Source organism: Eleutherodactylus coqui, chromosome 6, assembly GCF_035609145.1.
Source record: "Eleutherodactylus coqui strain aEleCoq1 chromosome 6, aEleCoq1.hap1, whole genome shotgun sequence".
Classification (NCBI taxonomy): domain Eukaryota; kingdom Metazoa; phylum Chordata; class Amphibia; order Anura; family Eleutherodactylidae; genus Eleutherodactylus; species Eleutherodactylus coqui.
In genome coordinates, this window is record NC_089842.1 from 130752934 (window position 1) to 130780783 (window position 27850).

Consider the following 27850-nt stretch of genomic DNA (forward strand, 5'->3'; position numbering starts at 1 on the left):
TGAATGAACCCATTCAAAAGAATGGATTTCATATTTGTGCGTCTCAACGCACAAATCTAGTGCGATTTCCTTGCAAGTGTGAAGCCGGCCTGAATGGGGGCAGGCAAGTAGCCGGAAGAGATCCCTGGTGCGCTCCGTCTCCATTCGGCGTTTGTCAATCTTATGTGAAAGCACAGGAGAGGTAACCGTTGGGACGATTATCGGGCGCCTACGCACCCAACGGTCATCCCGTGTAAAACCCCCTGTGGTCAGGATGTCCTCTGTGTGTACTCCTCCCCCCGGAGCATCCACTTAATCTGAGCCTGGAGGGTTTTTTTGTGTAGTACTGTCATGGTGAAATCCTGAGCAGAATTTTTTGTTGTCTTCTTTCTGTTTGTTCCTTTCCGGGAACATAAACAGAACTGATGAGACGTCGGGGTGAAGGGTGCCTTCAGCTTGTCTCAGTTTTGATGGCTTCACTTGCTACTTTACAAGTTCTCCATATGGCTCGTGTGTCAGTCTCTGTCTCTGGACTTATCACCCTTTCCTGTCGTTGACTTCTTCCAGGACTGTCGGCTTGTGTAGTAAGCCTGTGCGATGAATTCTTCCAGCCATGAAGCAGTTAAACCTGCGGTGCTCAGTGTGTGATCTCCAGGTGTTCCCCTTACATTCTGCCACTCTGTATCCACGATCTGGTGTCTTGCTATGATATGTGGCGGTGGCAGCGAGTGTCACTTGGCAGGGAACGTGCTGTTATTTCTGGGTGTCAGGAACAATCTACAGGACACCAGGTCTGATTTGTCTCGGCCCCGTAACACAAAATCTCTCAGTGCTGAGTAGACTAATCCTTTGTTCATGACGGATTTTTTTCAGTAATTTTCTGTTTGTTTTACTCTAATATCTCAAAGTCTCAGCCAGTGTCGGCGTGACCTGAGATGCTGCCGCCCAGCTCCCTCCATGTAGTTCTGGGAGTCTCTAGAAATTCGGTTTCAATGGGATGTGCTGTGCTTTAAATTGTGATGCTCCCACCCCGGAGTGCTGATTCCTGGTCTGTGACTAGCCATGAGGTGCTGCAAGTGTTGTAGTGTGTTATGAGGTTGAGCCATATGTGTTATGCAGCATGTGCCAATCTTGATAAATCTGTAGCAATGTTCCTTCCCATTCTGCTTTGTAATGTATTACAAGGGACTAAATTTATCAATATTCATAGAATCATAGAGTTGGAAGGGACCTCCAGGGTCATCGGGTCCAGCCCCCTGCTCAGTGCAGGATCACTAAATCATCCCAGACAGATATTGGTCTAGCCTTTGTTTGAACACTTCCATTGAAGGAGAACTCACCACCTCCTGTGGCGACCTGTTCCACTTATTAGAAAAAACTTTCTGACAGTAAGGGCAATCAATATCTAATCTGAGTCTCCTCCCTTTCAGTTTCATCCCATTGCTTCTAGTCTTTCCTTGTGCAAATGAGAATAGGGATGATCCCTCTGCACTGTAACAGCCCTTCAGATATTTGTAGGCAGCTATTAAGTCTTCCCTCAGCCTTCACTTCTGCAAGCTCAAAGTTCCCAGATCCTTTAACCGTTCTTCAAAGGACATGATTTGCAGACCGCTCACCATATAATATAATAATAATATTTTTTTCATATAGCGCCAACATATTCCGCAGCGCTTACATAGACGGGGAATACAGAAAGACAAAAGTAAAAAAGTTACAGAACCACGGTTACATAGTAATCACTTGATGGAAACAATAGGGGTGAGGGTCCTGCTCCAACGAGCTTACATACTACAAGTAATGGGGTGATATAGAAGGTGAAGTGGCTGGAGATGCGCACGGTATGGCGAGGTGGAGAGTGAGGGATGCTATACACAGACAACGGTCAGACATTTAGCCGTGTGATGGCAGAATTGGTATGACTGCAGGGGCAGTTGATGGTGGCTGGCAAGGATTGCAGTCAGTAAGTCAGGGAGCATGTTATCAGGCGGCGAACAGAGGGGTTTGTTTAGGGAATGCAGCATGCCTCCCTGAAGAGGTGCCATCTTGGTAACTCTTCTCTGAACTTGCTCTAGTTTGTCTGTCTTTTTTGAAGTGGGGTGCCCAGAACTGAACACAGTATTCCAGATGAGGTCTGACTAAGGAACAGTAGAGGGGGATAATTACCTCACGTGATCTAGACTCTATGCTTCTCTTAATACATCCCAGAATTGTGTTTGCCTTTTTAGCTGCTGCATCACATTGTTGACTCATGTTCAGTATATGATCTATTAGTATACCCAAGTCTTTTTCACATGTGCTGCTGCTTAGCCCAATTCCTCCCATTCTGTATGCGCTTTCTTCATTTTTCTTGCCCAGATGTAGGACTTTGCATTTCTCCTTGTTAAATACCATTCTGTTAGTCGCGGCCTACTGTGCAAGCTTTTCTAGATTTTTTTGAATACTATCTCTCTCTTCCTTAGTGTTAGCTATCCCGCCTAGCTTTGTGTCATATTGTTGAAATCCCTCCTAGCTTTGAAATATTGTTGGGTTTTAAGCACCGCTTTCAAGTTCTCCGCTTGCTGTCAGCAAATACGAACATTTCAGGATAAGAGAGCGGTTTGTGCTACTACTTGGTTATATTGTATAGACTGAATGTATATCTTGGCAAATTCTCTTCTGTATGAGCAGGACTAGGTCTGTACAGGTTCTCAGCCTCTCATTTGGTTCACTGGAAGCCAGCAGAGATTTTGAAAATGATAAGATATTGAAATAAAGTACATTACAAAGCTGCAGTCCTGTTCATTACACCTTGATGCAGCTTTATGTTTAGAGAACAGGACTGGCCCTTTATTGTTGGTGGTTGTGGCATCCTGCCCTGCACTGGCATGATATTTGTTCATTTTCTGTGACTTCAGTTTATGGCCTCAGTGCCCTCAAAGTGACTTGTCCATATAAGGTTGGGCATGTTGCCACCGAGACTCTGGGAAAAAAATGTTAAGACAACAGATGAAAGCACACAGGACAAACAATGGGGTGATGGAGTTCCAATAAGTAACCTCTCCAGTTAGTGTGACACCAAAAAGGTGGCAATGGGCAAGACCTTCCATAGCTTGCAGTGTTGGAATAGCCTCTTCACTTGGCATGCATACCGTGTGCCCACTGAGAAGCACAGCCACGGCCTCACATGGAATAAATCATGGCGCACAAAGGGCAATTGAATGGTTGTAAGGGCAATAAATAATGGCCCCACAAAAACTGACCTTTCCAACCCAAACACATTAATTCCATCCCATTGGGCAGATGATATGCTGACAATACAACCATTTGGATTCTGTTTAGTGTGAATTTTGGGGGACTGCGCAGGGAGGTGAGTGCTGGCAAAGACGTCAAAACCAAACAGAAGCCGCGCTTTGCTTTAATTTCCTGCTACTCTCTCACCACCTGTATAAACTTTTCCGTGGTTAATCCAAAAGATTTTCAACGTTCCCCTTGAAGTTCCAGCTTCCTTCATCTGAAGGGGCCTCAACAGCAAAGGCAGGATTTACATTCCCTTTGCTGCCAGAACAGAACTATGTGAGAATGATATTAGAGGCCGTCGCATGTGGAAAAGGGAGCTGGATTCCAAGACAGAGGGAGCGTTTCCAGCTTGCAGTCTTCTATACAGCACAATACCAATGGCTGCTGGCCTGTGAGAGATCTGGATGGGTCATCACTGTGACTGCATGTTCTGAAGCATGGCTTCACTCATCATCCATAGTGATCATCTGTACCTGGTAGAAGGTGGTCTTCACAAGTCATTGGCTCCTCAAGTATTCCTCATTATAACTGACTGTGAGTTGCATGAATAATTAAACTACAAGTCGCCAAGTTCTCCATCTTTACTGACCCTTTGTATTGTTCCTTCACTTTTTGTATATTCTCAGACCAACTCCTTCCTGAATTCTTGGTATACACTCATAACAGTTGCACGGGAAAACCGTACTAAGTTGGAAATATTGGCCTTGGCTATTCTAGCACCGATGTCCATACCTTATTGAAAATCACTCAGATCACTTGGTTTTCCCATTCTAATGTGGGTCAGTTTAGCCCAGTGTTTCCCAAACTTCAGTCCTCACGGACCCCAACAGGTCATGTTTTCAGGATATTCTATAGAGAGAACACCTGTGTCAATGTCTGAGGCGCTGACTATAATTACATCACCTGTGCAATACTGAGGAAATCCTGAAAACATGACCTGTTGGGGGTCCATGAGGACTGGAGTTGGGAAACACTGGTTTGGCCCCATTCCCCGATGACCCCAGTCTGTAGCAAAACCTGTTAGAGGGGCTATTGCTTTTTAATTTAGCAAATTCATAGTCTTCCTACTTACTTCATGTCTTTTCTGGTTGTGTCAATCACATTGGCTAGTCGGTACAATCTTCATTACTACTTATGTGTCGTTGACTTTCCGCTGTCCACAAGACACAACCAAAGAGATCTTCCTTTAAAATGTGCCCCTCTGCTGACACTAGTTCATGTTATCAAGCAGTCGCTGATGCTGAAGTGTGAACCCTGCCTCCGGTACTCGCAGTTAAACCTCCCCGCTCTTGGTATCTCGTGACACTTGTGCCAAACCTTGCAGTTTGTGTAGTTATTATTTTCCTGACAGCCATTCCATATCTCGTTGCTTCCAGCAAAAGCTGCACAAAACTCATTTTACTGGAGCCAAGTTAATGCCGATAAATCTCAGTGAACAACAAATGGGGAAGAGAACGTCCCCGAACAGGACTCAGATTAGGTCTGGACGGGGAAATCATGGCAAGAGTAGCCGAGGAGGAGGGGGAGTGTATGAGATGCATGGAGCTTCGTTAGCTTTAAAATCTGCAGTAGAAACCATTTATTTTTTTATATTTTTTCTAAATGCTCCTGTTACCCATTTCTGCCTGTGGCATAATGCACATTAATAGAAACAAGCTTCAGTGGTGACAATACTGTTTGCAGTGATGGTCGTCCAGAGTCTTCTGTAAGGTGATGGGGGGCTTATTCATGTTTTATTCCTTTACCTATAGTAGAAGCAGTTGGTCATAATTTATTAATCAGGGTGCTGCACTTAGTCAGCCGCACTGTGATGAAACTGCTCTAAAAGCATGACACCTCTTAAAGGCCCATTTACACATAACGACTATTAGTCAAAATTCGTTCAAACGACCGAGAATGAGCAATAATCATTACATGTAAATGCGGGCATCGTGCACTTTTTCTTTGAATGATGATTTTAAGGTGAACTTAAAAGCCATCATTCAGACGCTGAGAGATAAAGTATCTCTCAATAGACCGCATGCTGTTATCTCCACGGGAGTTGGCAGATAACATTGTAATTTGCTAGCAATCGCGAGCAGAACAATGTAGCTGTGTGCACAGCTGGGCGTGTGATTAATCACATGCTGGGCTCTGCAAACGACTCCTGGAGGCCCTTTTACATGCAAATGAAGATGATAAAGTGTTAATGGCCATTAACACTTTATGCAAATATATCGCTAAATCTTTCAGTCGTTTGAAAGATTATCTTTGAGTGTAAATGGGCCTTAAGGCTTGCTCCATTCAGCAAAACACACAAACGCTACTTCTACAAATTTGCGAAAGCCCCACACTCATTGACAGTGTGTGGTGTAAGTAAAAAAAAAGCAACCAAAACTATTGCTTAAAATAAAATAAAATAAAAATAACTTTTTAACATTTTTTTAAAAGGGGTCTATAGGTGGGGAAAAAGTCCATACCTAGATCAGGCTGCGGCATTGTTAAGGAGTTAAGACACCTCCAACAAAGATGCATTTGGAGAACTGCATGAAAACTGGTGCAAAGAAAATACATCGGAGTTACCCATGGCATCCAGATTCCGAATCTTGTTTTTCAGATGCCTTTTAGAAAATGAAATCTACAGCTTAATTAAATGCTATGAGCAGCTAAACTACTTTTCCATTGCCATTGGTTTTGATACAGCCCCACCATTGTATGAAGAGAATTTCCTATTTCCCTTTTTATTGCCATCAAACCTTCAGCCTTTGCTTGCTGTTCTCATCTCACTGCCCGCAGTGAGTGTGGATCAGACAACTGCAGCTGATTGCCGTGTGTGTCTGTGTGTGCGTGTGTGCTGTACAACTGGGCACAACCAGTCACAATCCATTAGACGATTGATGTGATACTTCACTTTTAAGACTCGTTCTGGTATAATGTGTGTGGTTTTATTTCTGGGACAGACTGTTATTGTAGAGACCTGAACTCTAAGATGAGCATAGTGTCTGTAGATGGATGAGGACTAGCTATACTGCACTCACCCATCTGTGTTCTGATTTGTAGAGTTACTGGACAAGACCTACAGACGAGATGAGGAGATGTGGCTGCTGCAGGTGAGTGACGTCCGCCATTCTCTTATGGGCAGATATCTAGATCAACATCGGGGAGGTAATGGGCTGAACTGGATGGACATGTCTTTTTTCGGCCTAGCCTACAATGTTACATATGATGGTGCCAGTGCTGTTACATGCCCTGCTTCCTTACTCTGGCGTTCACTGCGCAACATCAATACGTTTTGGGTTTTTTTCTTCCCACCTTCCGGTTTGTAAATGATTAGGTGACTTCTTGGCGATCAGCGTGTCCCCAGTTGTATTTTCTGGGTTGCTCTGACCCTCTGTGTAAAGGCTTGGAGGATAATAAGTGCTGTGTGAGTGAAGAACTTCCAAAGACTTGCTCAGTTCCAATATCCTGCAATTTGAGTGTAATTATTTAAGCCATTACAGGCCGATTACTAAGATAGGAATGGCGTCGTACACTTGCTCTATTATATGTTTGTGTGAAGATCAGTGGGAAGGAAGCGGATTGTCCTCATCTCATGAATTTTAAGCTAAGCAAATATTTAGTTCTGCGTTGTCTGAGGCAGCTGTAAGGAGAGATTCAACTAAAAAGTGCAGCAGATACATATGCATGTGCTTCTGGCTTTTACACAGGGCGTCTGCTGGTTTCAGGCAGTTGTTCAGGCAGCCAAGATACTGTTCCTTCCCTACACACTTGTTCACTCAGAATGTATCAGATGGGACACTCAAGGAAATGAGTGTTTGTTACAGTGTATCAGTGTAGGTGATCCCAAATAAGCGAAATGTAGCAGCATACAAGTAAGGCCGCCTGCAGACCGGGTCGGCTCCGGCTGCGAGAATTCTTGCAGCGGGACCCGACCCGAGCGTCTGCAGAGAGCAGCGTGACACTCACCTGCTCCCGCGACCCGGACTCTTTCATGTGCCGGCAGCCGGCGCAGAGCCGGCGGCCGGTGAGTGACGTTTCTGTGCGGAGCTCTGCGAGCCCCACACAGAAATAGCGCATGCCGCGTGAGATTTCGCGCAGCCAAATCACGGCCGTCTGCATAGGATTGCGCTTCCAGGGGCGGAAATTCCGCGGGAAATCCCGCCGTGGAATTTCCGCCCGTCTTCAGGCGGCCTTAGTCTCGCTCCTTTCCTGGTCTCCAATGACACTCATTTTACATTGTTACAAACTACACATATATCTGGGCAACACTAAGGCCTCCTGCCCATGGACTGAGTAGGATCCGCCTGCAGTTTTCCGCAGCGGGAATCCCGTGGGGTAAACAAAAAGGTTTCTGCTGGCAATCGCGGAAAAACACGCGTTTTTCCGCCTTCTCCATTAATACTATATTAATGGAGACCTCCCGCCACGGAAAATAGAACATGCTGCGTTTTATTTTTCTTTTTTCCTGCGGCAGAATCCCGCATGTGATGTCTGAGTTCTTACGGGACAAACTGTCTACACAATTTCTCCTATTTTTTCCAGCTTCGAGCTGTAACTGAAATCTCTGCTTAGGCTTATTCTAAGGATGTATCATCCCATGTGCAATGTTTTGGTGTAATACTATGTTCCATTTATTGAAATCATACTTTCCTCTTTTATCTAAGAATGATAAAGTAGAAAGTTCTTTTACCTGGATGGCTGTGGTGGAGCAACCACCATAGTAAGGGCCAGTTGGATCCTGGGGACTACCAAGCTGGCCTATATTTCTGTAGGGTTAGAATGTCCATCGGGTTGTGTGGCACGGTTTCTAAAGCAGTAGTAGAGTACTGATATTTTAATTTATAAAATCTGTAAGAGCTTCTTGGAGCTTCTCTAGTACTCCATTGGTGGATTCTCCAACCCAGTGGGCTATTAGCCATCAGTAGAATAGTAGTTAATGCTAGCAACTCCCCCAGTTATTTATCTAGTTTATTCTCTCGTAAGCGCTGTCATGGACGTAATGTAAAAAGCAAGATTACTTACCGGTAATCTGTTTTCCATGAGCCTATGACAGCACTGCTAATTCCCCTCCTGCAGTGTTTTAGTGTAAAAGTATATTAAGAAAAAAAAAAAGGATAAAAAAAAATAAAATAGAAAAGGGCCTCAAATAATCTATGGATCTTGCCATGGAAAACTGATTACTGATAGGTAAGGAATCTTCTTGTTTTCTACATTCAAACAAGTCCTGAATTATGAGTAGGACTATGGATGAGTTTTGGTATTGTGGTGTAAGCAAGAATATTTGTTTCTATTTACTAACTAGAAGTAGATGTCCTGAAAATGGTGAGAAATTTAAATACAAATAAGGAAGTTGTAGAACTGTTCATTATGAAATGATGGAGCTTCTTTCAGGCCCAATGTCCACAGGCGGATTTAATTTGCAGAAGATCTGCAATTCAAAGTGCCCATAGGGAAGTATTGGCATCCACACCTGTAGTTAAAGGGGTTGTCCCGCGCCGAAACGGTTTTTTGTTTTTTTTTCAATAGCCCCCCCCGTTCGGCGCGAGACAAACCCGATGCAGGGGTTTAAAAAAAAAAAAAACGGATAGTACTTACCCGAATCCCCGCGCTCCGGTGACTTCTTACTTACCTTGCGAAGATGGCCGCCAGGATCTTCACCCACGGTGGACCGCAGGTCTTCTCCCATGGTGCACCGTGGGCTCTGTGTGTTCCATTGCCGATTCCAGCCTCCTGATTGGCTGGAATCGGCACACGTGACGGGGCGGAGCTACGAGGAGCAGCTCTCCGGCACGAGCGGCCCCATTCAGAAGGGAGAAGACCGGACTGCGCAAGCGCGTCTAATCGGGCGATTAGACACTGAAATTAGACGGCACCATGGAGACGGGGACGCTAGCAACGGAACAGGTAAGTGAATAACTTCTGTATGGCTCATAATTAATGCACGATGTACATTACAAAGTGCATTAATATGGCCATACAGAAGTGCTGAACCCCACTTGCTTTCGCGGGACAACCCCTTTAAGCATGCGGATTTCATTTGTGGACCGTTTAGTGCAGAAAACAAGTAGCAGCATGTCCCATTTCAGTGCACATTCCGTGCGGACGATCCACACTGCACCAGCAAATACAATTGCGGATGCACTGTGGATTTGAAGGTTAAAATCAATTAGGGAGGTGGGGAAAAGGCTGGGAAGTGAGGTTGCGGATTTCTTTCCGCGTGGACGATCCGCAGTGCATCCGCGTGGAAAAACCATTACATCTACAATCTTCCCTGAATGGTTTCCACAGGTCTCCGGCTGCGGAAATCCGCATGCGCAATCCGATCCGTTCGTGGACATGAGGCCTCACATGGTACTAGGCATCACTCATATAATGTCTGCTTCAGGCCTGAGATACATGGATGATTTTTGGGATACTTGCCTTCACTCAGCCACCTGCTTTGCTGAATGCACACGGGCGGAAATTCCGCAGCGAGATTTCACCTGGAATTTCCACTGTTGTACGCTGCCATAGGATTGCATTGGTTTATGCAATCCGATGCAGACAGCCGCAATTTTGATAGTGGAAAACTCGCGTGATAACAAAATCGCAGCATGACCTATTTCAGTGCAGCCGGCACATCTGCAGAGCAGAGCAAAGATGCTGGACAGGTAAGCCGCGGGTTACGGGTTGCATCCCGCTGTGAGAATCTTGCAGTCGGTATCCGACCCAGCCGTCTGCATTCATCGTTATACCCTAGATTCAAAGAACCAACATTTTTAGACTTTGGGAAAATTTCATTGCGAACCGGCACATCCGCAGAGCAGAGCAAAGACACCGGACAGGTAAGCCGCAGGTCACGGGACGAATCTCGCAGTCAGAATCCAACCCAGCCGTCTGCATTCATCGTTATACCCTAGATTCAAAGGACCAACATTTTTAGACTTTGGCAAACCAAATAACTGCCAGAAGTAAGTTTGTACAAAGATTTACAGAGTAGGTACAACTGGTCAAGCAAATAATATAGCTCCAAAGCATAACGTTTGTAATATAAACAGAGTAGTAAAAATCACCTTGGTAGCAAAATACTGATTTGTAATGACTCCCTTGAAATGGGTGACCGCCAACCTTAAACATGACCCTGCACAATCCTACCATCACCTTAAAGATGGGGACAAGACACTGGGTCCTAGTTGATCAGGTGAAGATGAGAGGTTGGGCAATAACCAGATAATATACGATTCACCACAGCCATCAAAGCTGACAACACAGCCAAAATTATATACATATACAAAGCAGAAACAAAATTGTGCCGAAGCAACGGAACTTGGTCCCTGCACCCCTGCATACAGCCTTTGTATGAATTGCTCTTTGTTATGGTCTAATTTGGTCAAAAATGGGCCTTGGTGAAGGATTCATTAAATGGGTTAAAACTCTTGTATTTCAATCCCTCTGCTAAAGTTTTAGTTGGTGGCTCCTGTACGTAACTGTTTAGAATTACAGAGGTGTGAGGCATGTTCTCAATGATAGACTCTTTGGTCTGTCTTATTGGGCCAATAGGATAAAGGATTTATGACATTTGAGTCAAATAGTAAGTTATCATTGTATGCAAATGATATGATCTTACTCAGTGATGCCCAGAACTCAATTCAATATGTAATGGAGGATATAAACAATTTTGGTAAATTTACAGGCCTTATAAATAGGAATAAATTAGGATTTGTCCTTAAAAGGAACGTGTCGCCTCTCTAAGTTATGATGCTGTTTGGGAAGATAACAAGGAGCAGGGTGATGGTTTTTTTTTTATACTCGCCTGATCTCCCGATCCTGTGCGGTCCCCGATGAAGTGCGTGTAGCATGAAAATTGGACTCTTTGAGATTGCTGTATTCTCCTATAGAAGCCATGCTCAACAGGAATGTGCAGGAAACTTCTAGAAAGGGGGCTCTGAGGAACTATATAAGGGGCTAAGCAGAGCAGTGGTAGTTGCTGGTGAAGAGTTCTTCTGTTGCTGAGGACTACTGCTGCCAAGAACCTCTGCTTCAACAAGCTACTGGACTACGCAACTTTAGGAAGTGCTTGCCCACAGCAGACAGGGACCCCTGGTGACCATACAGGTCGAATCCTCACTGCTACGAAGCTAGGAGGGAAGATGCATAAGAAACCGGTCTCTAACTACCTACTGTGTGCACACTAGTAGGGACGATTGCTTTACAGACTGTATGGCACACAAGGGCCGGATTACTCTGGACTGAGACGAGTTAGGAGAGTATCTCCCCAAAAGAACTGTGGCTAGCATACTGCGTTTTCATGGCTACTAAGTTGTAGACTTCCTCTACGGTTTAAAAGTTATGGTGAGATCTTCGACCACCTTTTGATGTGTAACATTTGCTTGAGGATATAACGGTACCCAGTTTTAATATGAAGCTATTGCTAAGTTCAGAGTTAGGGCGCCTTCACACTGGCGAGAAAATCGGGAGATTTTCTCGTGCTGTGAGAGTGAGTGAAAACGCTTGATTATGAAACCAATTAATTTTAATGGTTTCATTCTCATTTGTGAAGTTTTCACTCGTGCTATGCTGCGTGGAAAAAAAAATCACAGCATAACCATTGTAACGGGATTCCTTCAGCCCCGCAGGGATGTGAGGTTGTCACGTCCTGGGGTTTCACCTTGTTCTCAATGGGGCCGGCGGTAGCAATGCTGGCCTCATTGAAAACAGAGGAAGAACATTGCGATCTCCTGCCGCTGCTGTGACTATGGCGGCAGGAGATTCCTTTACCCTGTGGGAAGTCCCCTCATCACTGAGCACTATGACAGCAGCAGGAGGGGGTTCAGTGATGAGGGGACTCCCCACGGGGATGAAGGAATCCCCTGCTGCTGCTGTCTATAGAAAAGACTGTACTTCATATGGTATGGTCATGTCCAAAATAGGAGTGAATCTAGAAAGGGTGGTAGGCCTGAATTCTGTACACAATTTTTCTTATGTGCAGTAGGATTGGATATGTAGAAGATATTCCCACTTATGAGCCTTTTAAGTTGGCAATAACGCAGATGTTATACTGTAAATGGCCAGAAAACTTTGAGGGTCTTTAGTCTGCTTGGCTGGATAAACCCACCTCCATCTGAGTTTTGACTCCAGCCAGACAAGTGAGTAATATGTGTAGTGTACAGCTGTATTACTGCTAATGAGTGGGAGGAGTATTGAAGTGCCCAGTGGATTGGCCTTGATGACTTATATTTTAGTATTTAAGGGGGTTGATTGTGATAAGTTACATGCTTGATAAAGACCGTTTTATGGTTGAAACGTTGCGTGTACTTTCTTTGAAGATGGAATAAAAGCCTGGTTTTATGCACCACGAGTCGTCTGCTGCCGTTCATATACTTTTGGAGATATCTGTCAGATAGGATCATTGCAGAGAACTGACAAGGCCCCACGCCCCCGCGGCGGAATATCGCTGGCGATATTCCGCAACGGCCGTGGATAAGGGGGCCTTCCTAATAGAAATAAAGCAAGTTTTTACATATAAATGTCTGGACATGCTGCTGGAAGATGTGAATCCCATTTTTCAGGGTCCAGTGCATTGCACACACAGTACCAGGAAAACACAATAGAGCCTCCCACTGGCATAGGTATAGAATAGTACAGGAAATGTAAGACTGTATCGTAGAGTGGTGCTACTAGCCGCCAATCAGCGCTGGCACTTGGGTAATGCAGGTGTTTGGCCAGTGAAATGCCCATGTTGTTTGACTGCTTACTCCAGTCAATCACATGTTCCACAGAGTCTGTGGCATTGTATGTGAAATGTAGTTTCTCGTTACAGTATCCCAGGAAAAATCATTCTATGTTGAAATTATTGTATCCTGTGGCCACTTTTTGAGGGATCATTATGAACAAGATTTCTAGAAATTAATTTGAGATATTTAGAATGACACATAGAAAATTGTTTATTTCGGAATTTTAAGTTCAAATCCCATTATGCACTCAAGAATAAACCTTTTTCGATATTAACGATTATCAGGTTTTGAATAGAGTAAGGCTACATTCACTAATCATTCAGAACCTCATTCAGGGGTTTCATCCCAGGACTCAGTTTGGATGGCCAAAAACGCGTCCAGAAACCCATAGATGCTTCCTTAGTCTCCTATTGTTGCGGTTGGATTGTAGTGGACACTGGTACCTGGATACAGAGCGGACAAATAAGTTACAGAAATAGAAACTTTAATTAGATATACCGCAAAGGGAAAATGGTTATGTACTTTCAGAAATTAGTAGAGCAATGATGTAAATGATACGGTATCGCTACACGAACCTGACCAGCACCAACTAAAAATAACAACTTTTATAAGTTTTATATAGAATAGTAATTACTAATTACAATACCAACAATGCACACCTGAAAGAACAAGCAGTATTTCAACTGGTAAATTTCTAATCTCTGCTTGCTGCACACAGTTCGCAACTAAGCAAGGTATTAACATAACTGGTGTGTGTGTATGTGTATATATAAAATAATAATAAAAAAATATAATCTAAAAATAATAAAATATTTAAGAGAAATCTTCCGTAGACCCAGGTTCATTTACAGCAAAGTCTCTATCTGAATCTTCTAGTGTTCCACAGAACAGTGTTATGTAACTAGCAGGCCGCCTTAGTACCTACCAAAAGTTTTCTATACATGTGCACAAATGTCGCTTTTATTGAGGCCAGCCTCACTTACGACCCTATTCCGATGCAGTCCTGAATGTCCTCCTTCATAATGTAGTCTATGTTACGTTAACGAGGTGTTGGAGCTCTTTTTTGCTGTTACATTCCATCGCACGCTCGGTTACACAGATCCAGTCTCTATTTTGGGCAGGTGGTCATCACTTGGTGCAGCAGGCTTTCTGAAATTGTGGTTCCCTTCAAGCCTATGGCGGTAGCATCTTCTTTATCACACTTCTGCAGTCCCTGCGCCACTTCACTGTCCCTTTGGTCACTGCTGCCCGCCACCTCTGCCTTTCTTTTGCTGCATTCACTCTACGTTTTGCACCTACTCCCAGGACAAAGTCCAAACTTTTTTCTGGCAGGCTTGAGCAGCTTTCACATACTCTTGCAGACACTATTTCACCATCCTGAACCCAGCTTCCTGCCCAGGTCACATTGCTCTCTTCACCCAATGCCTGATATTAAGCTAAAAACATAACATACCATTACAGTAACCATTATTATACGTCCAGATTTGGCCACTTGGTGGCAGTATACTCTCAATACTTGTTATCGAAGAAACTTCAATCACTTCTGCACAAAATAAGATAAAAGAACAACATCATCTATGGAACATGGAGGGTACCCAGAGGACGCACCCCTTTCCTCTTCACTGCTTACAAGCTGTAAGGGGGAGTGTGTGGGGACACAGTGCAAGGTTGCAAGCTTTTTGCTGTGTTTTAGTAGGTGTCAATTTGATACTGGCAGGTTGACCTGAAAGAATAGTGCAGTTGAGTACAATATTCTGTCCAGCCAGAATGCTGGAATCAAACATAAGCCTGTTAAAATAGCGGGCTATTGAGTCTTCCTGCGTTTTGTTTGGACGCCATTTTCAGCCATCCAGGGGTGGAACCCTGAAACAGGGTTCTGAACACCATCTGAATAAAGTCAAAAAAGAAATGCATTAGATACCAGGTCATAGAAAATACCAGACTTGTTTCAGATAAGAGAATTGCATCTAAAATTCATAGTGAACTATTAAAGGGGCATTCCCATCTAAGCCAAATATGGCTGGGGTGGAAATATGGGAAAGCAAAATTTGTTAAGGCCCATTGAGGCACAACGATTATCGCTTAAAATTCGCTCAAAAGCCGTCTTTTGAGCGATAATCTTTGTATCTAAATGGGCCTTTACAATGTATTGAAAGTAGATAGGAGGTAGAAATTGGTCTTGATTCTAGTTTTTATGCACTGACATTGTGCAGTTTTCGTTCTCCCGTCACTCATCGTCGTCTTTCAGCATGCTGAAAGACAACGATGAGCCTGATCAGGGATTCACAGCGGGATACAGCTGATACTATTGTTTCAGCTGTATCCCGCTCCCTGATGAAAGGCTGGGTATGAAGAACAGAGCGGTCCAGCTCTGTTCTTCATACCCCGCATGGACCGCTCGGCTGTATAACAGCTGGGCGCTCGGAGCGGGTAACAGTTGTTATATGGTGACACACACACAGCGAAACCAGTAGTAATAGTGATTCCCACCGACCCACCCACCCCCGACAACGGCCCCAGTATTTAATAGTGTCCCCGACAGCTGCCCCAGCAGTAATAGTGACCCCAACAGCGGCCCCAGTAGTAATACTATTACTACTGTAGCCGGTACAGGGGACACTATTACTAATAGTATCCCCTATATCAGCCCCATTACTAATACCGCCCCCAAAACCTATATACTTGCCCCCATCCTCCTTGTCCAAGCGCCTCTGCTCGGCGCTGCTGCTGGCGCTGATCCCAGGTGCACACTGTGACGTCAGGGGAGGAGGGCGTCCGGATGCCTCCTCCTCTCTGCTTTCGTGGAACCATGGAGGAGACGTCGGGGGAGGAGGATCCCGGGTGCACACTGATGTCACAGTGTGCACCTAAGATCTGCGCCGCCAATAGCGCAGCTGAGTGAATACAGTTAGGGGAGCCATTGCACCCTGGCCAGTATTTACTACCATGGTGAGTGGCTGCCGGCGTGCTTGCCAGCAGGGAGGGCTCTGTGTGCCACAGGTTCGCCACCACTGTTCTACAGTTTTAGAGGCTTGTGTTTAGACTCCGAGATTATTTTGAACACTCCTCCGGGGAGGCTGGTGTTTTTTTAGACAGGCACTAATTTTCCCATATGATAACATTTTTTATTCATTTTATTTTTTCTTTCCTTTCCCCCACACCCTCCCTCCCTTCCCCCTTAATTCTGCTCTCTTCTATATTTTCTTCTTTCTTTTTCTTTACTGCTATCTTCCTTCAGTCTTCCATCTAAATTGTATAAATGGGATTGTTACCTATCCCTCTCATTAGTTGGCGGATCGTCGCCTGTGGATTACTAGCTGCTTTCTTCACTCTTACTCCACTTCCCCCAGTATCACAAAGTAATCTGCAGGTTACGGGCCCGCAGACATTTACGCATGTATATGCTACATGTTATATTCTTTATTGCTGTTCTTTAATATGGTCCTACGAAACCCACTTGATGATGAATATTTTATGTGGAAATTCAATAAAAACTGATCAAACATAATGTATGAGTATGCTACCAATGTCCTATGCAGTATAATATATTTTAGGGGATTGTGGAATTTTTGATTCTCACCTTCCCTGCTCCCCCCTATGATTCATGTGGTCATAAAATGAAGAACATCAAAGAGCGTGAGTGAATGCACCTCAGCTGTTTGTCATTGACTGTGTCTTTTGTGGTCTTCTCTTTGATGCCCCTCCCTCCCCCACTCTTGAGGTCCTATTGAAGCAATACACAGTTAAAGGAAACCTGTCAAATTGAACATGCTGCCCAAACAGCAGGCAGTATGTTACAGGGCAAGGTGAGCTGAGCTGATTGATATATAACATTGTGGGAAAAGACTGAGTATAAATTGTCATGTATTCATTATTTACCTCCCAGCTCATTCCGAGCTTAGAGGTCCAGTGGGCGGTTCTATTGACAGCTTTCTCTTCATGACTGTACACATAGTCATAGCTGCTAATCACAGACAGGACCTCCCAGTGGACCTCAAGGCCAGAATGAAAAGGCAGGTGAATGAATAAATGACAAGTTGTACTCAATGGGGCTTATTTACTATTCAAGATATGACAATTTTCTGGCGCAAATGCTTTGTGCCACATTTAGACCTCCTTCACACGAGCGACAAAATCGCACGATTTTGTTGCATTGCTACAATGCTACAAATCGCATGTATGTGAAGCCCATGCTTTCATATGGGTTACATCACACATGTGATTGTTTGTAGCATGCAACAACCCAAAACAAAAACCTTGTGGGTCCGGCGATATGCCCGCGACTCGTGAGGTTTTGTAGCCCATGTTTCCCTATGGAGCCTTCATCTCTGTTGCATCGCACGAAACGGCGATTTTCTTGATGTGCAATACAACTTTGACAGTAGGAAATCCTACTGTCAAAGCTATAATTGAAATCCGGGCTGCAAGAAAAAATAAAAACAGTATACATCACCTTAGAAGTGCTGTCCGAACAGCTGCATCTTCTCCTTGGGTTCCAACACTGTTTCTGTTCATCATCTGCCTGGAAAATGAAAAATCCCTGCTAACGCTTAGCCAATCACAGCCAGCACTCGATGACCAATCACAGCCATTCATCGAATGCTGGCTGTGATTGGCCAAGTGTCAGCTAATCACAGCCAACTCTTCCAGGAGGTGGGGATTCTTTAATTCCCGGCCAGAATAAAAGACAACTACCAGTGCCGGGGACCTGGGAAGAAGCTGCAGTGGAACCCCGGACAGCGCTTCTAGGTGATGCATACTTTTTTTCCCCTTCAACTACGGCATATTTTCAGGGTAGGGCTTAAATTTAAACCCCCCACCTTCCTAGCCCCCCAAAATCGTGGTATCACTACGACAAACTGCAGCGATATTGCACTGGTCAGTGATGCGATATCGCTGCAATTTATTTTTTTTTGCGGCGATGCTGTGATGCCTGTGTGAATGATGCCTTACTATGCGTTTTTATACACTTTCAGACAGTTTTTCCAACATGTCTGAAAAGGGGATCTGGCCTAACTTACACCAGAAATTTAAGTGCAGCATCTGACGCTAACAGAGAGCTGGCAGGTGGTGAGGAGACTTGCTCATCAGTGGTGTGCTGCTTGTTTCTGCAGGCTCTGATTAGTCAATCAGTCTCTCTTCCTACTGCTGCCATGTGAATGGTGTCCAACGCCCACTAGACCTTAAGTGTCTGGTGGTAAATATTGACCTGCATATTACACTGTAGTTACGCTAGCTCAGTAGAAATCCTTCAGCCAAATGAAACTCCTCTTCTTCTGTACACGAATCACAGGTGGAAGATTCCAAAAGTGTAACTCGGGATGAAGGACCTATGATGACATCACTGTTGTGATCAGGGGCGCAATATATATCTTGGGACCTATGGTGATGTCACAGTAATGTGATCAGGGGCGGCGCATGTAACTCACTCAGGATGCAGAGGGCAGAGTATGACTGTGACGTCATCATAGGACCTTCATCCTGAGTGCTGTACTGCTTGTGATCCCTGTTGTATGGAATGAAGAATGTATGTAGCAGAGCTGTATGTAGCGTACATGTAGCAGAGCTGTATGTGATGTACATGTAGCAGAGCTGTGTGGCACATTGCACCACCAGAAACACTGGTACTATATTTTCCTAATAATTATTAGTACTTTATTATCCTCTACCAGACCTGTAAACATGGAAAATTCAACTTCCCAAAGATGTGACTGTATGTCTTGCAGGACATTGTGTTGCTCAAGGCTGGTCTCAGTGGGTACCGTTACTGCAGCCTTCATAGTTGTTAGTGGACAATAACATATAGGGGGAGGAGGGTATAAAATCCTAGTGTAGTGTGATGCTGCTAAAGGTCGTCAATTTATAGAACTAATTTAGAAGTGGAAAGTGAAAGCTGTCATGTTGTTGGATATGATGAATGACACCGAAGATGGACTGGATGACATTTTTTAATAACTGTTTGTTTTATCCCCAGGATCGAGTTATGGATCTGGAGCGGGTGAGTTGTTTGAAAATCATCTGACGTATCTCTGATATTTTATGGTAAGAAACTTAATATTCTGCAAGAAAAGACCTGAAGAGCTTGTATTACAAGGAGCATTGGAGGATTGTGGCAGTCTGTGGATATTTTAGAAGTGTCTGAGTACTCCAGGCTGACAAAAAAAGAGAGATCTAGGAGCTATTGATTCCCAAACTGAAAGATTTAAGAGCCGTGTTTAAAGCGACCCTGTGGTCCTGGACAAACAAAGATGGCTGAACCACTTCTTTGACTACCTGATACTCACTGTGCATTGCTAGTGCATCATTAGTCTAAGACCTATCCTTTGATTAACCAGAGCTGCCCACATGAGTAGCACTGGCCAATCAGAATAGAAATATTTTCGGCAAATTAATTTTTACATTTTGTGCATGCTCAGAGTGCTGTGACTCTTCATCAGTGCCAAGAGTATCTCTTGAGCACACTCTATAGCTGTTCATGATTATTGGACACACCCTACAGAGCATACTTGGATTGTGCTGGCTGTGCTCAATATAAAGGCAGGGTTGAAAACGGAGCATCAAGGTAGCGGTGCCCAGTTGTTTAAACTGTCATGCAGGTTATCCTGGACAGCATAGAAATAGACGCAGAAGCTGCAAGGATGTACCTGTCAAGTAAATATATAAAGCCAGTTCTCAGTGGGATAATTATTATTTATGATGTGATCTATCTGGTCTGCACTGAGCAGGGCTAGACTAGAGGAAGATGAAGGAGATCCTCCCTCTGTTCATGATTGTATCACCTAGATCATGAGGACTGTGCATGCCAACAGATCACATGGTTCACTCTATGATGTCATGGATTACTCTCGTAGCAATCCAACAATGTGAAAATGAACATGCCTATTATATTTACTATAGATACTATAAATTACATATACACATATAGAGTGTAGCTGCCCCGGTATAATCTACATAGATCATCCATAGTTCTTTTTTCAGTAATCCTCTATATATCCACAGTGAGGTTCCCTAGTAAAATCCACTCCTTGTTCCCACTTGGTATACACATCTAGAAGTCCTGCTTATAGTATAATAATCACAACCAGTGCTGCCCACAGAGCAGTCGCATCAAGAGCTCCCCAACCCCTGCAGTATAATCACATCCAGAGCTTTCCTCCTCTGTTTTCCCCCTACTCCCCAATAATCATCCCTTCCCCAGTATAATCACATTCAGAGCTTCACCCCTCCACCAAAGTATCATTATATCTAAAACTCCTTCCTCACATCCAGAACCCCCTATCCCCCTTAGTATAATCACATCCAGAGCCTTCCACTTACACTGTAATACCTTGCAAAGTGCAGCCGGAAGTCCCATGTTGCATACAGTTTCTGACCATCACAATAATGGCATCTCCTGATACCATTCGCTACATGATGGTACTTTTAGCAGATGTGCCTAGCGTGTGGCATGTCTGCTAGCTACTAGGGACTTTTCTTTTCTTCTCCTTTTAACCCCTTCCCGCTATAGGACGTATAGTTATGTCCTGTGGGGTCAGGGTATGTATGAAGAGAGATCGTGGGGCGACCTCTCTTCATACAGCGAGGGCGCCTGCTGTTTATTACAGCGTACATCCGCGGGCAATAGCTGCAATCATATGAACAGCTGATTGGTACTATTAACCCTTTAAATGCTTCTATCAATTCTGACAGCGGCATTTAAATTCCCTGAACGATGTTCAGGGGTCCCGTACAGTCCCATGTAATGAGATCGCAGGGTGTCATGACAGCCAGGGGCCTTCTGGCTTGATGGACTGCCTGCCCGATCACAGTATGATGAAATGATATAGCATTACATCATACTGCAAGAGCGATCAAAGCATCGCAAGTTGTGGTCCCCTAGGGGGGCTAAAAAAAAAGTATAAATAAGAGCAATAAAGTTTTACTAATTGTTTTAAAAAAAGTTATAAGTTTAAATCACCCCCCTTTTGCCATATCTATATTAAAAGAAGCTAAATCATAAAACAAAAATATATATTTGGTATCACCGCATCCGTAAAAGTCCAATCGATGAAAGTACCGCATTATTTACTCTGCGCCAGAAATGCACATTTTGGTTACCCTGTCTTCCTGAAAAAATACAATAAAAAGCTATCAAAAAGTCATATGTATTCCAAAATGGTACTAATGTAAACTACAGGACGTTTCGCAAAAAATGAGGCCTCGCACAATTATGTTGATGGGAAAAATAAAGTTATTGCGTGCAGAAGATGGCAGCAGAAAAAAATGAAATGTCATTGAAAAAAAATACAAGTAGTGCAGCAAAAAAAAAAAATCGTACCGACCCCTAGAATAAAGTTATCATATCATTTTTGTTGCAGTTTGTGCGCCATAGAAACAAGACGCACCAAAAGATGGCGGAATGTCATTTTTTGTTTTTCATTTTACTCTGCTTATACGTTTTTCAGTACATTATGTGGTACATTACATGGTACCATTGAAAAACACAATCCTGCAAAAAACAAGCCCCCCTATAGCTATGTCGATGGATAAAGAAAGAAGCTCTGATTTTTTAAAAAGGAGAAAAAAATGAAAATGGAAAAAAGAAAAAGGGCAGTGTCTTTAAGGGGTTAAAGCAACAGCGTGTTAGCAGGGTTACACTAGTCATTAAAGGGGTTGTCCCGCAAAAGCAAGTGGGGTTCAGCACTTCTGTATGGCCATATTAATGCACTTTGTAATATACATCGTGCATTAATTATGAGCCATACAGAAGTTATTCACTTACCTGTTCCGTTGCTAGCGTCCTCGTCGCCATGGTGCCGTCTAATTTCAGCGTCTAATCGCCCGATTAGACGCGCTTGCGCAGTCCGGTCTTCTCCCTGGTGAATGGGGCCGCTCGTGCCGGAGAGCTGGTCCTCGTAGCTCCGCCCCGTCACGTGTGCCAATTCCAGCCAATCGGGAGGCTGGAATCGGCAATGGACCGCACAGAGCCCACGGTGCACCGTGGGAGAAGACCCGCGGTGCATCGTGGGTGAAGATCCCGGCGGCCATCTTGCTAAGGTAAGGAAGAAGTCGCCGCAGCGCGGGGATTCGGGTAAGTACTAAACGTTTTTTTTTTTTTAACACATGCATTGGGTTTGTCTCGCGCCGAACGGGGGGCCTATTGAAAGAAAAAAAAACCCGTTTCGGTGCGGGACAACCCCTTTAAGGATGGTTTCACATCTGTGCTGGGGATTTCGCTCTCCTGCTCTGTTCAGGGTGCAGGAAAGGGGAATCCCTGCGGTCGAACAGTTCCGTCTCTGGACAGAACCGAACAGAGCTGGGCAGATCCCATTGACTATAATGGGGTCCGCCTGCTTTCCGCCCAGCTTCTGGATGGAAGAAAAAAACGCTGCGTGCGGTGCTTTTTCTTCTGGTATTGTTAGCCACATATGTGACGGAACCGCCAGCTGGAGGTTCCGACGCAGATGTTAAAGCACCCTTTATTTGGCGTTTGGGCAGGCGCACCTGATATCAGCTGCACCCCTTTATATCCAGCGAGTCCAAGCGTTGTAGATTATCACCATTATACAGACATTATTGTAAACCGCAGCACAGAAGATTATGAAGGTATTAAATGAATGTGTAATACAATACATGGGTAATTCAGTGCGCTGCTTAAAGCGTATGATTTATGCTTATCTAAATGGACTAATAAATAGGGGTCAGGGCTCCGATTTTCTCAGTGCAAAACTCCAAATCCTCCAAGTCATTGTTAACTTTAATGGAAGCTGTATAAATCTGTATTCATTGACGATCCCCCAGCCAGAATAACATATAATCACTGTCTGTTCAGCGGATTTGAGGCGTTGTATCAAAATATCTTCATAGTGGTAGAAGATTCCGTATTCTTTTAATCTGCAAGGAATTCTAGTTGAAGTGTATGTCTATATGAGACCACTCATCTACAGATGTTCCATAGTGGAAGATTTGTAGCGTATCTGCTAGAGATCTGTAGTGGCAAAAATGGCACCAAATGGTCCCTTTCTTGTTGTGAGATTCGTATCGTTATGCTGTGGGTTGGCTTCCTTTTTGAGCCTATGCATTGCAAAGAGTGGAGTCCACTGTGAAAATCCACAGCATACATTGACAATCTGTGGATTCAAAATCTTCACGACTTTTATCTCATCTTTTCTAAAAGTTGTGGATTTTCCAGACAGAACTTTGCATTGGCAATCCTCAGCAGATTCACCGTACCATTAATTAGATTTGAAAGAAAACACTAGGCGTACATGAAAATGATGCAACCTGAAGGTGCAGCCTATCTGGCAACCTTCTACCAGTATTGGTATTCCCTGACCGATTTTATTCCAGTACTCCTGCAAACCCCGTGGCAGAGCACATTGCCATCTCTGCCAGTTGCTATGAGTCATTGTTGATTATTGTTTTTATCGAGTGGCACAATTATATGTTAAAAGGTGCCAAATCCACAGTGCCAATAATTAATTTCCAGGGAAAACTCGTTTATATTTTCACAATCCATTTCTGTTCATGGGAAGCAGCATATTCTGCACCAAATTATACAAGGATGTTGAAAGTTGAGGTTGTTTTTCTGTATTGTTTGTCAGGTGCTGTGAGTGTGAGTGTGAGTGTATCTAATCTATCTACTGGATCTACTGGCGGAGGTGCTGTCTTCACTTTTTCTATAGGTATTACCTTTCCAGTTTTTCTTCCAGTAATTGTAGCTCATGCCCCCAGCATGTAACAGATCTACCGCCAGTTGAGCTACAATTTGGGGGAGATACTGACTGTGCCTTACATTCTGCTGAAGAGGACTATAGGATGGTGCATTGTGACAGGGCTGTCCTCACATTGACATGCATAACATGGAGCTCCTAAAATAATTTCGCCACTTATGGGAGTCTTCCTAGACTAAGTTCTCTAAATCTCTTCGGCAATCTACACGTCTTGTCTAATCTGTGTCTCTGTTTCAGAGAGCATCTTGTAGGTTCTCTCTGGAACCACTTGCATTATTAGAATATGTTATATTATAATAGGTTGTCTTTTTGAAGATACGGCCTTCAAATTTGTGCTATGTCTTCCGATATAACAATGTGTTCTTATAGACTTCCCAATGCTTGACCTCACGGAAAAGATAATGACTTTTAGTGTACAATAAGATGAAAGTGCTTTCATTGGAATGACCCTGGACTCCCAACCACTGTATATTCTGGACCAATTAAAGCCCCATTTAGACGCAACGATTATCGCTCAAAATTCACTCAAACAATGTTTTTGAGCGATTAATCATTGCGTTTAAATGCTACCATCTTAATTTTCAGCCTAATTAGGGTTTTTAGTTGAGCTTAAAATCCATCATTCGGCCATGATAGCAGCGACTGCATGCTGTGTTTCTCCACAGGAGCGCTCATAACATTATATTCAGCTGCAGTCCTGTGGCAGAACCACCTGCTGTTCTCTGCATATAGTGCACAGCTGCTCATTTACATGCAAATAAAGCTAATAAGCTATTAATGGGCATTAGTGCCCATTAGCAGCTTATGCAAATTGATCATAAAAGAGTAGAGTTGGAAGGGACCTCCAGGGTCATCGGGTCCAACCCCCTGCTCAGTGCAGGATTCCCTAAATCATCCCAGACAGATGTCTGTCCAACCTTTGTTTGAACACTTCCATTGAAAGAGAACTCATCACCTCCTGTGGTAACCTGTTCCACTCATGGATCACCCTCACTGTCAGAAAGTTTTTTCTAATATCTAATCTGCGTCTTCTCCCTTTCAGTTTCATCCCATTGCTTTTGGTCTTTCCTTGTGCAAATGAGAATAGGGCTGATCCCTCTGCACTGTGACAGCCCTTCAGATATTTGTAGACCGCTATTAAGTCTACTCTCAGCCTTCTTTTTTGAAAGATAAACATTCCAAGATTATTTAACCGTTTCTCTTAGGGCATGATTTGCAGACTCTCTCTTCTTGGTAACTTTTCTCTGAACTTGCTCCAGTTTGTCTATTTCTTTTTTAAGGTGGGGTGTCCAGAACTGCACACAGTATTCCAGATGAGGTCTGACTAAGGAAGAATAGAGGGGGATAATTACCTCATGTGATCTAGACTCTATGCTTCTCTTAATACATCCCAGAATTGTGTTCGCCTTTTTGCTGCTGCATCACATTGTTGACTCATATTCAGTCTATGATCTATTAGCAAACCCAGTCTTTTCCACATGTGCTGCTGCTTAGCCCAATTCCTCACATTCTGTATATGCTTTTTTCATTTTTTTTTTGCCCAGATGTAGGACTTTGCATTTCTCCTTGTTAAATACTATTCTGTTACTTGCCTCCCACTGTTCAAGTTTTTCAAGATCTTTTTGAATACTCTCTTCCCTAGTGTTAGCTATCCCTCCTAGCTTTGTGTTGTTGGCAAATTTGATCAGTTTCCCATCAATTCCCTCCTCCTAAAAATGTTGAACAACACTAGGCATAGGACAGAGCCTTGTGGTACCCCACTTGATACATTCTTCCACTTGGATGTGCAGCCATTTATGACCACTTTTTGAGTACAATCATTCAGCCAGTTGTCAATCCACTAACAGTTGCCTTGTCGATCCGATATTTGGTCATTTTTTCAATTAGTATGGTATGAGATACTTTGTCAAATGTTTTACTAAAGTCAAGGTATACTATATCCACCACAGACGATCAACCCAGACGGTGATTCTGTCATAGAAGGAAATTAGATTTGATCCCTCCAACTGTCAATCATCCTATCTTTTGAACAAATTTTGAGCGATTATCTTTGCGTGTAAATGGGGCTCTGGTATTTTAGACTGGAGGGCACTAGCAACACCCGGCTTAGATAGAGAGTGCTGGGAGGACTGTGGAGGCACATGAGCACTTGTAATGTAATCTCATCCTTCTGTGTATAATTTCTTGTTTCTTTGTTCCTGGGTTTTATCAGTAGACGGGATGCAGCTGACAGATTAAGTGTTAAGTTACTTTGACACTTTGAATCCGAAGTAACAAACTGCTTGACAAAAATCTGATCTGTCAAAAGGACAGCAGCAGCAGCGGGGAATTATTGAAGCCTCCGCATTTACTGGTGACAGTCTGGTGATTGGAAGCTTTATCTCCTATCTTCTCTCTGAGGATTGTACTTGTGGACAGTGAGGAAGGCGTCTCATGGGTTCTGTTTCCATGTTTTTCTCCCAATGAGAGTATAGAAATTGAAGCACTTGGCTACCACATATTCAGCTGCAAGCAATATGGAGAATAGAAGAGCTGCAGAATGAGGAGTATTCTGGATATAAATGACAAGGTGAAGCTAGAAGGATCCTTTATGAAGTGTTCCTTCAGTGTTACAGTGTGAATGGTATCAAGCCTGAAGATGGGTCCAGGCTTGTGCACATTCTTCAAGTGCCAAATTAGGGTCATCAAATCTGGGTTCTTACTGTATTTGCAGACATAGATATGGAGAGGGCCACATATTGTTCTGTATCATTATACAGAGTGCTTCTCTCACTAGGAAACCAAGCATTCCTCCATATGTTTTCCCATTTTTGTATGGTACCCTAGGAGAACTTGCATTTACTGTATGTTGCAGTAAAGTCTGCCTAGAGTACATGCTGAAAATCGCCTTCTCCTGGATCAGAGCCCTTTTGTACATCAGTCTGCATATTGCCCTTGACATCTGCTAATGTAGCGCCGGTAATTGCAGCAACCTTCTGCTGTATCACATTTTTGAGGGCGTCAATTGTTTGCAGCTTATTGGTGTACACACAGCCCTTTGGTAAACCCCACAAGATGAAATCGGGTGGTGCCAGGTCTTGGCAGCCACAGAGTTTTCAAAATGAATCTGTCATCGAAATAACCTTCAATTTCCCTTCTGCTAATATTAGATGTGTGGCATGTTAAGCCATCTTGTTGAAAGTAATCTTCCCCTAATTTATCTGTTAACTGATTGAGAAATTCCTTAAATACGCTGAAGTGCAGCTTTGTGATCAGTTTGACTGAAGAATCTAGCTGATGATTTGACTATGGGACGAAGTAAACCTCACTCTCATTTTCCCTTAATGTATAGGCTCCATATGAATTTCATGTGGGTTTTCCACAGTTCGTATAGACTTAATTGTAAACCGTGACATTTCCAAAATCTTTGGATGCTTCCCAACTGAACATTGGAACCACAAATCATATAATAAACATGTCTCCAAATCTGTTGAAAGCAGCTATTGGTCTACGGACGCACACTATGGGTGAAGTTTCACTTTTTTGCAGCTCAAAAATGTCAGCTTCTTGTGAAAGTCTTCTTAAGGATTTTCTTGGCGATACAAGCAATCGATCTTTCACATCCTGCAGCATGCGACCAGACATCTTCTGGTCTCCGGCGGGATGAGGCAAAACCCTTCTGGTTGTCAAAATCCTGTCAAAACTTGTGAAAAGATTGGAGTCTGTACACTTCCTTCACCATACTTATCCCAAAATGCGCTTTGACAGCATTCAAATGAACCACTTTACCAGGATGCATGTTCAGAGAGGAGTGTGTGCTGTCTTATTAGACTACCGATGCATCAGGTGATCAGAGAAGTGGTGTGGCCATATTGAAAGAATGCAGAGCGGCCCAGAAATCAACAGATCTGCAACAGAATGGCAAGCACCAGGTAATATTACTTCCTTCCAGTCTCAGGAGAAATTTTGTCCCAGGACTGGAGGGTCACTTTAATTCTCTCTGTAGCCTTCTCAATAAAGAAATTAAAGCAGATCAGTGTGTGCAGGAGGTATAACTATTTTTGGCCATTATATAACTTGTATTTGTATATATACATTTTTTTTTACCAGTTTTCCTCTTCTGCAGGCATATCTCTAATTCTCAGTTTTCCCTGTAAGAATCGCTGGAGCACAGCTGCTATGATATTTCCCATACACAGCACACAGAGGAAA

General features: G+C 43.6%; 1 protein-coding gene across 5 annotated transcripts in view; it reads left to right on the plus strand.

Annotated features, from left to right (window-relative positions):
• Positions 1-27850, plus strand: part of CEP128 (centrosomal protein 128) — a 170737-nt gene that overhangs the window by 99663 nt on the left and 43224 nt on the right. For all 5 annotated transcript variants that reach the window (XM_066607607.1, XM_066607612.1, XM_066607609.1 and 2 more), the window contains 2 exons: positions 6295-6344; positions 18922-18945. In XM_066607607.1, the coding sequence (XP_066463704.1) occupies positions 6295-6344; positions 18922-18945 (74 nt within the window). The remainder of the gene's footprint in view (positions 1-6294; positions 6345-18921; positions 18946-27850) is intronic.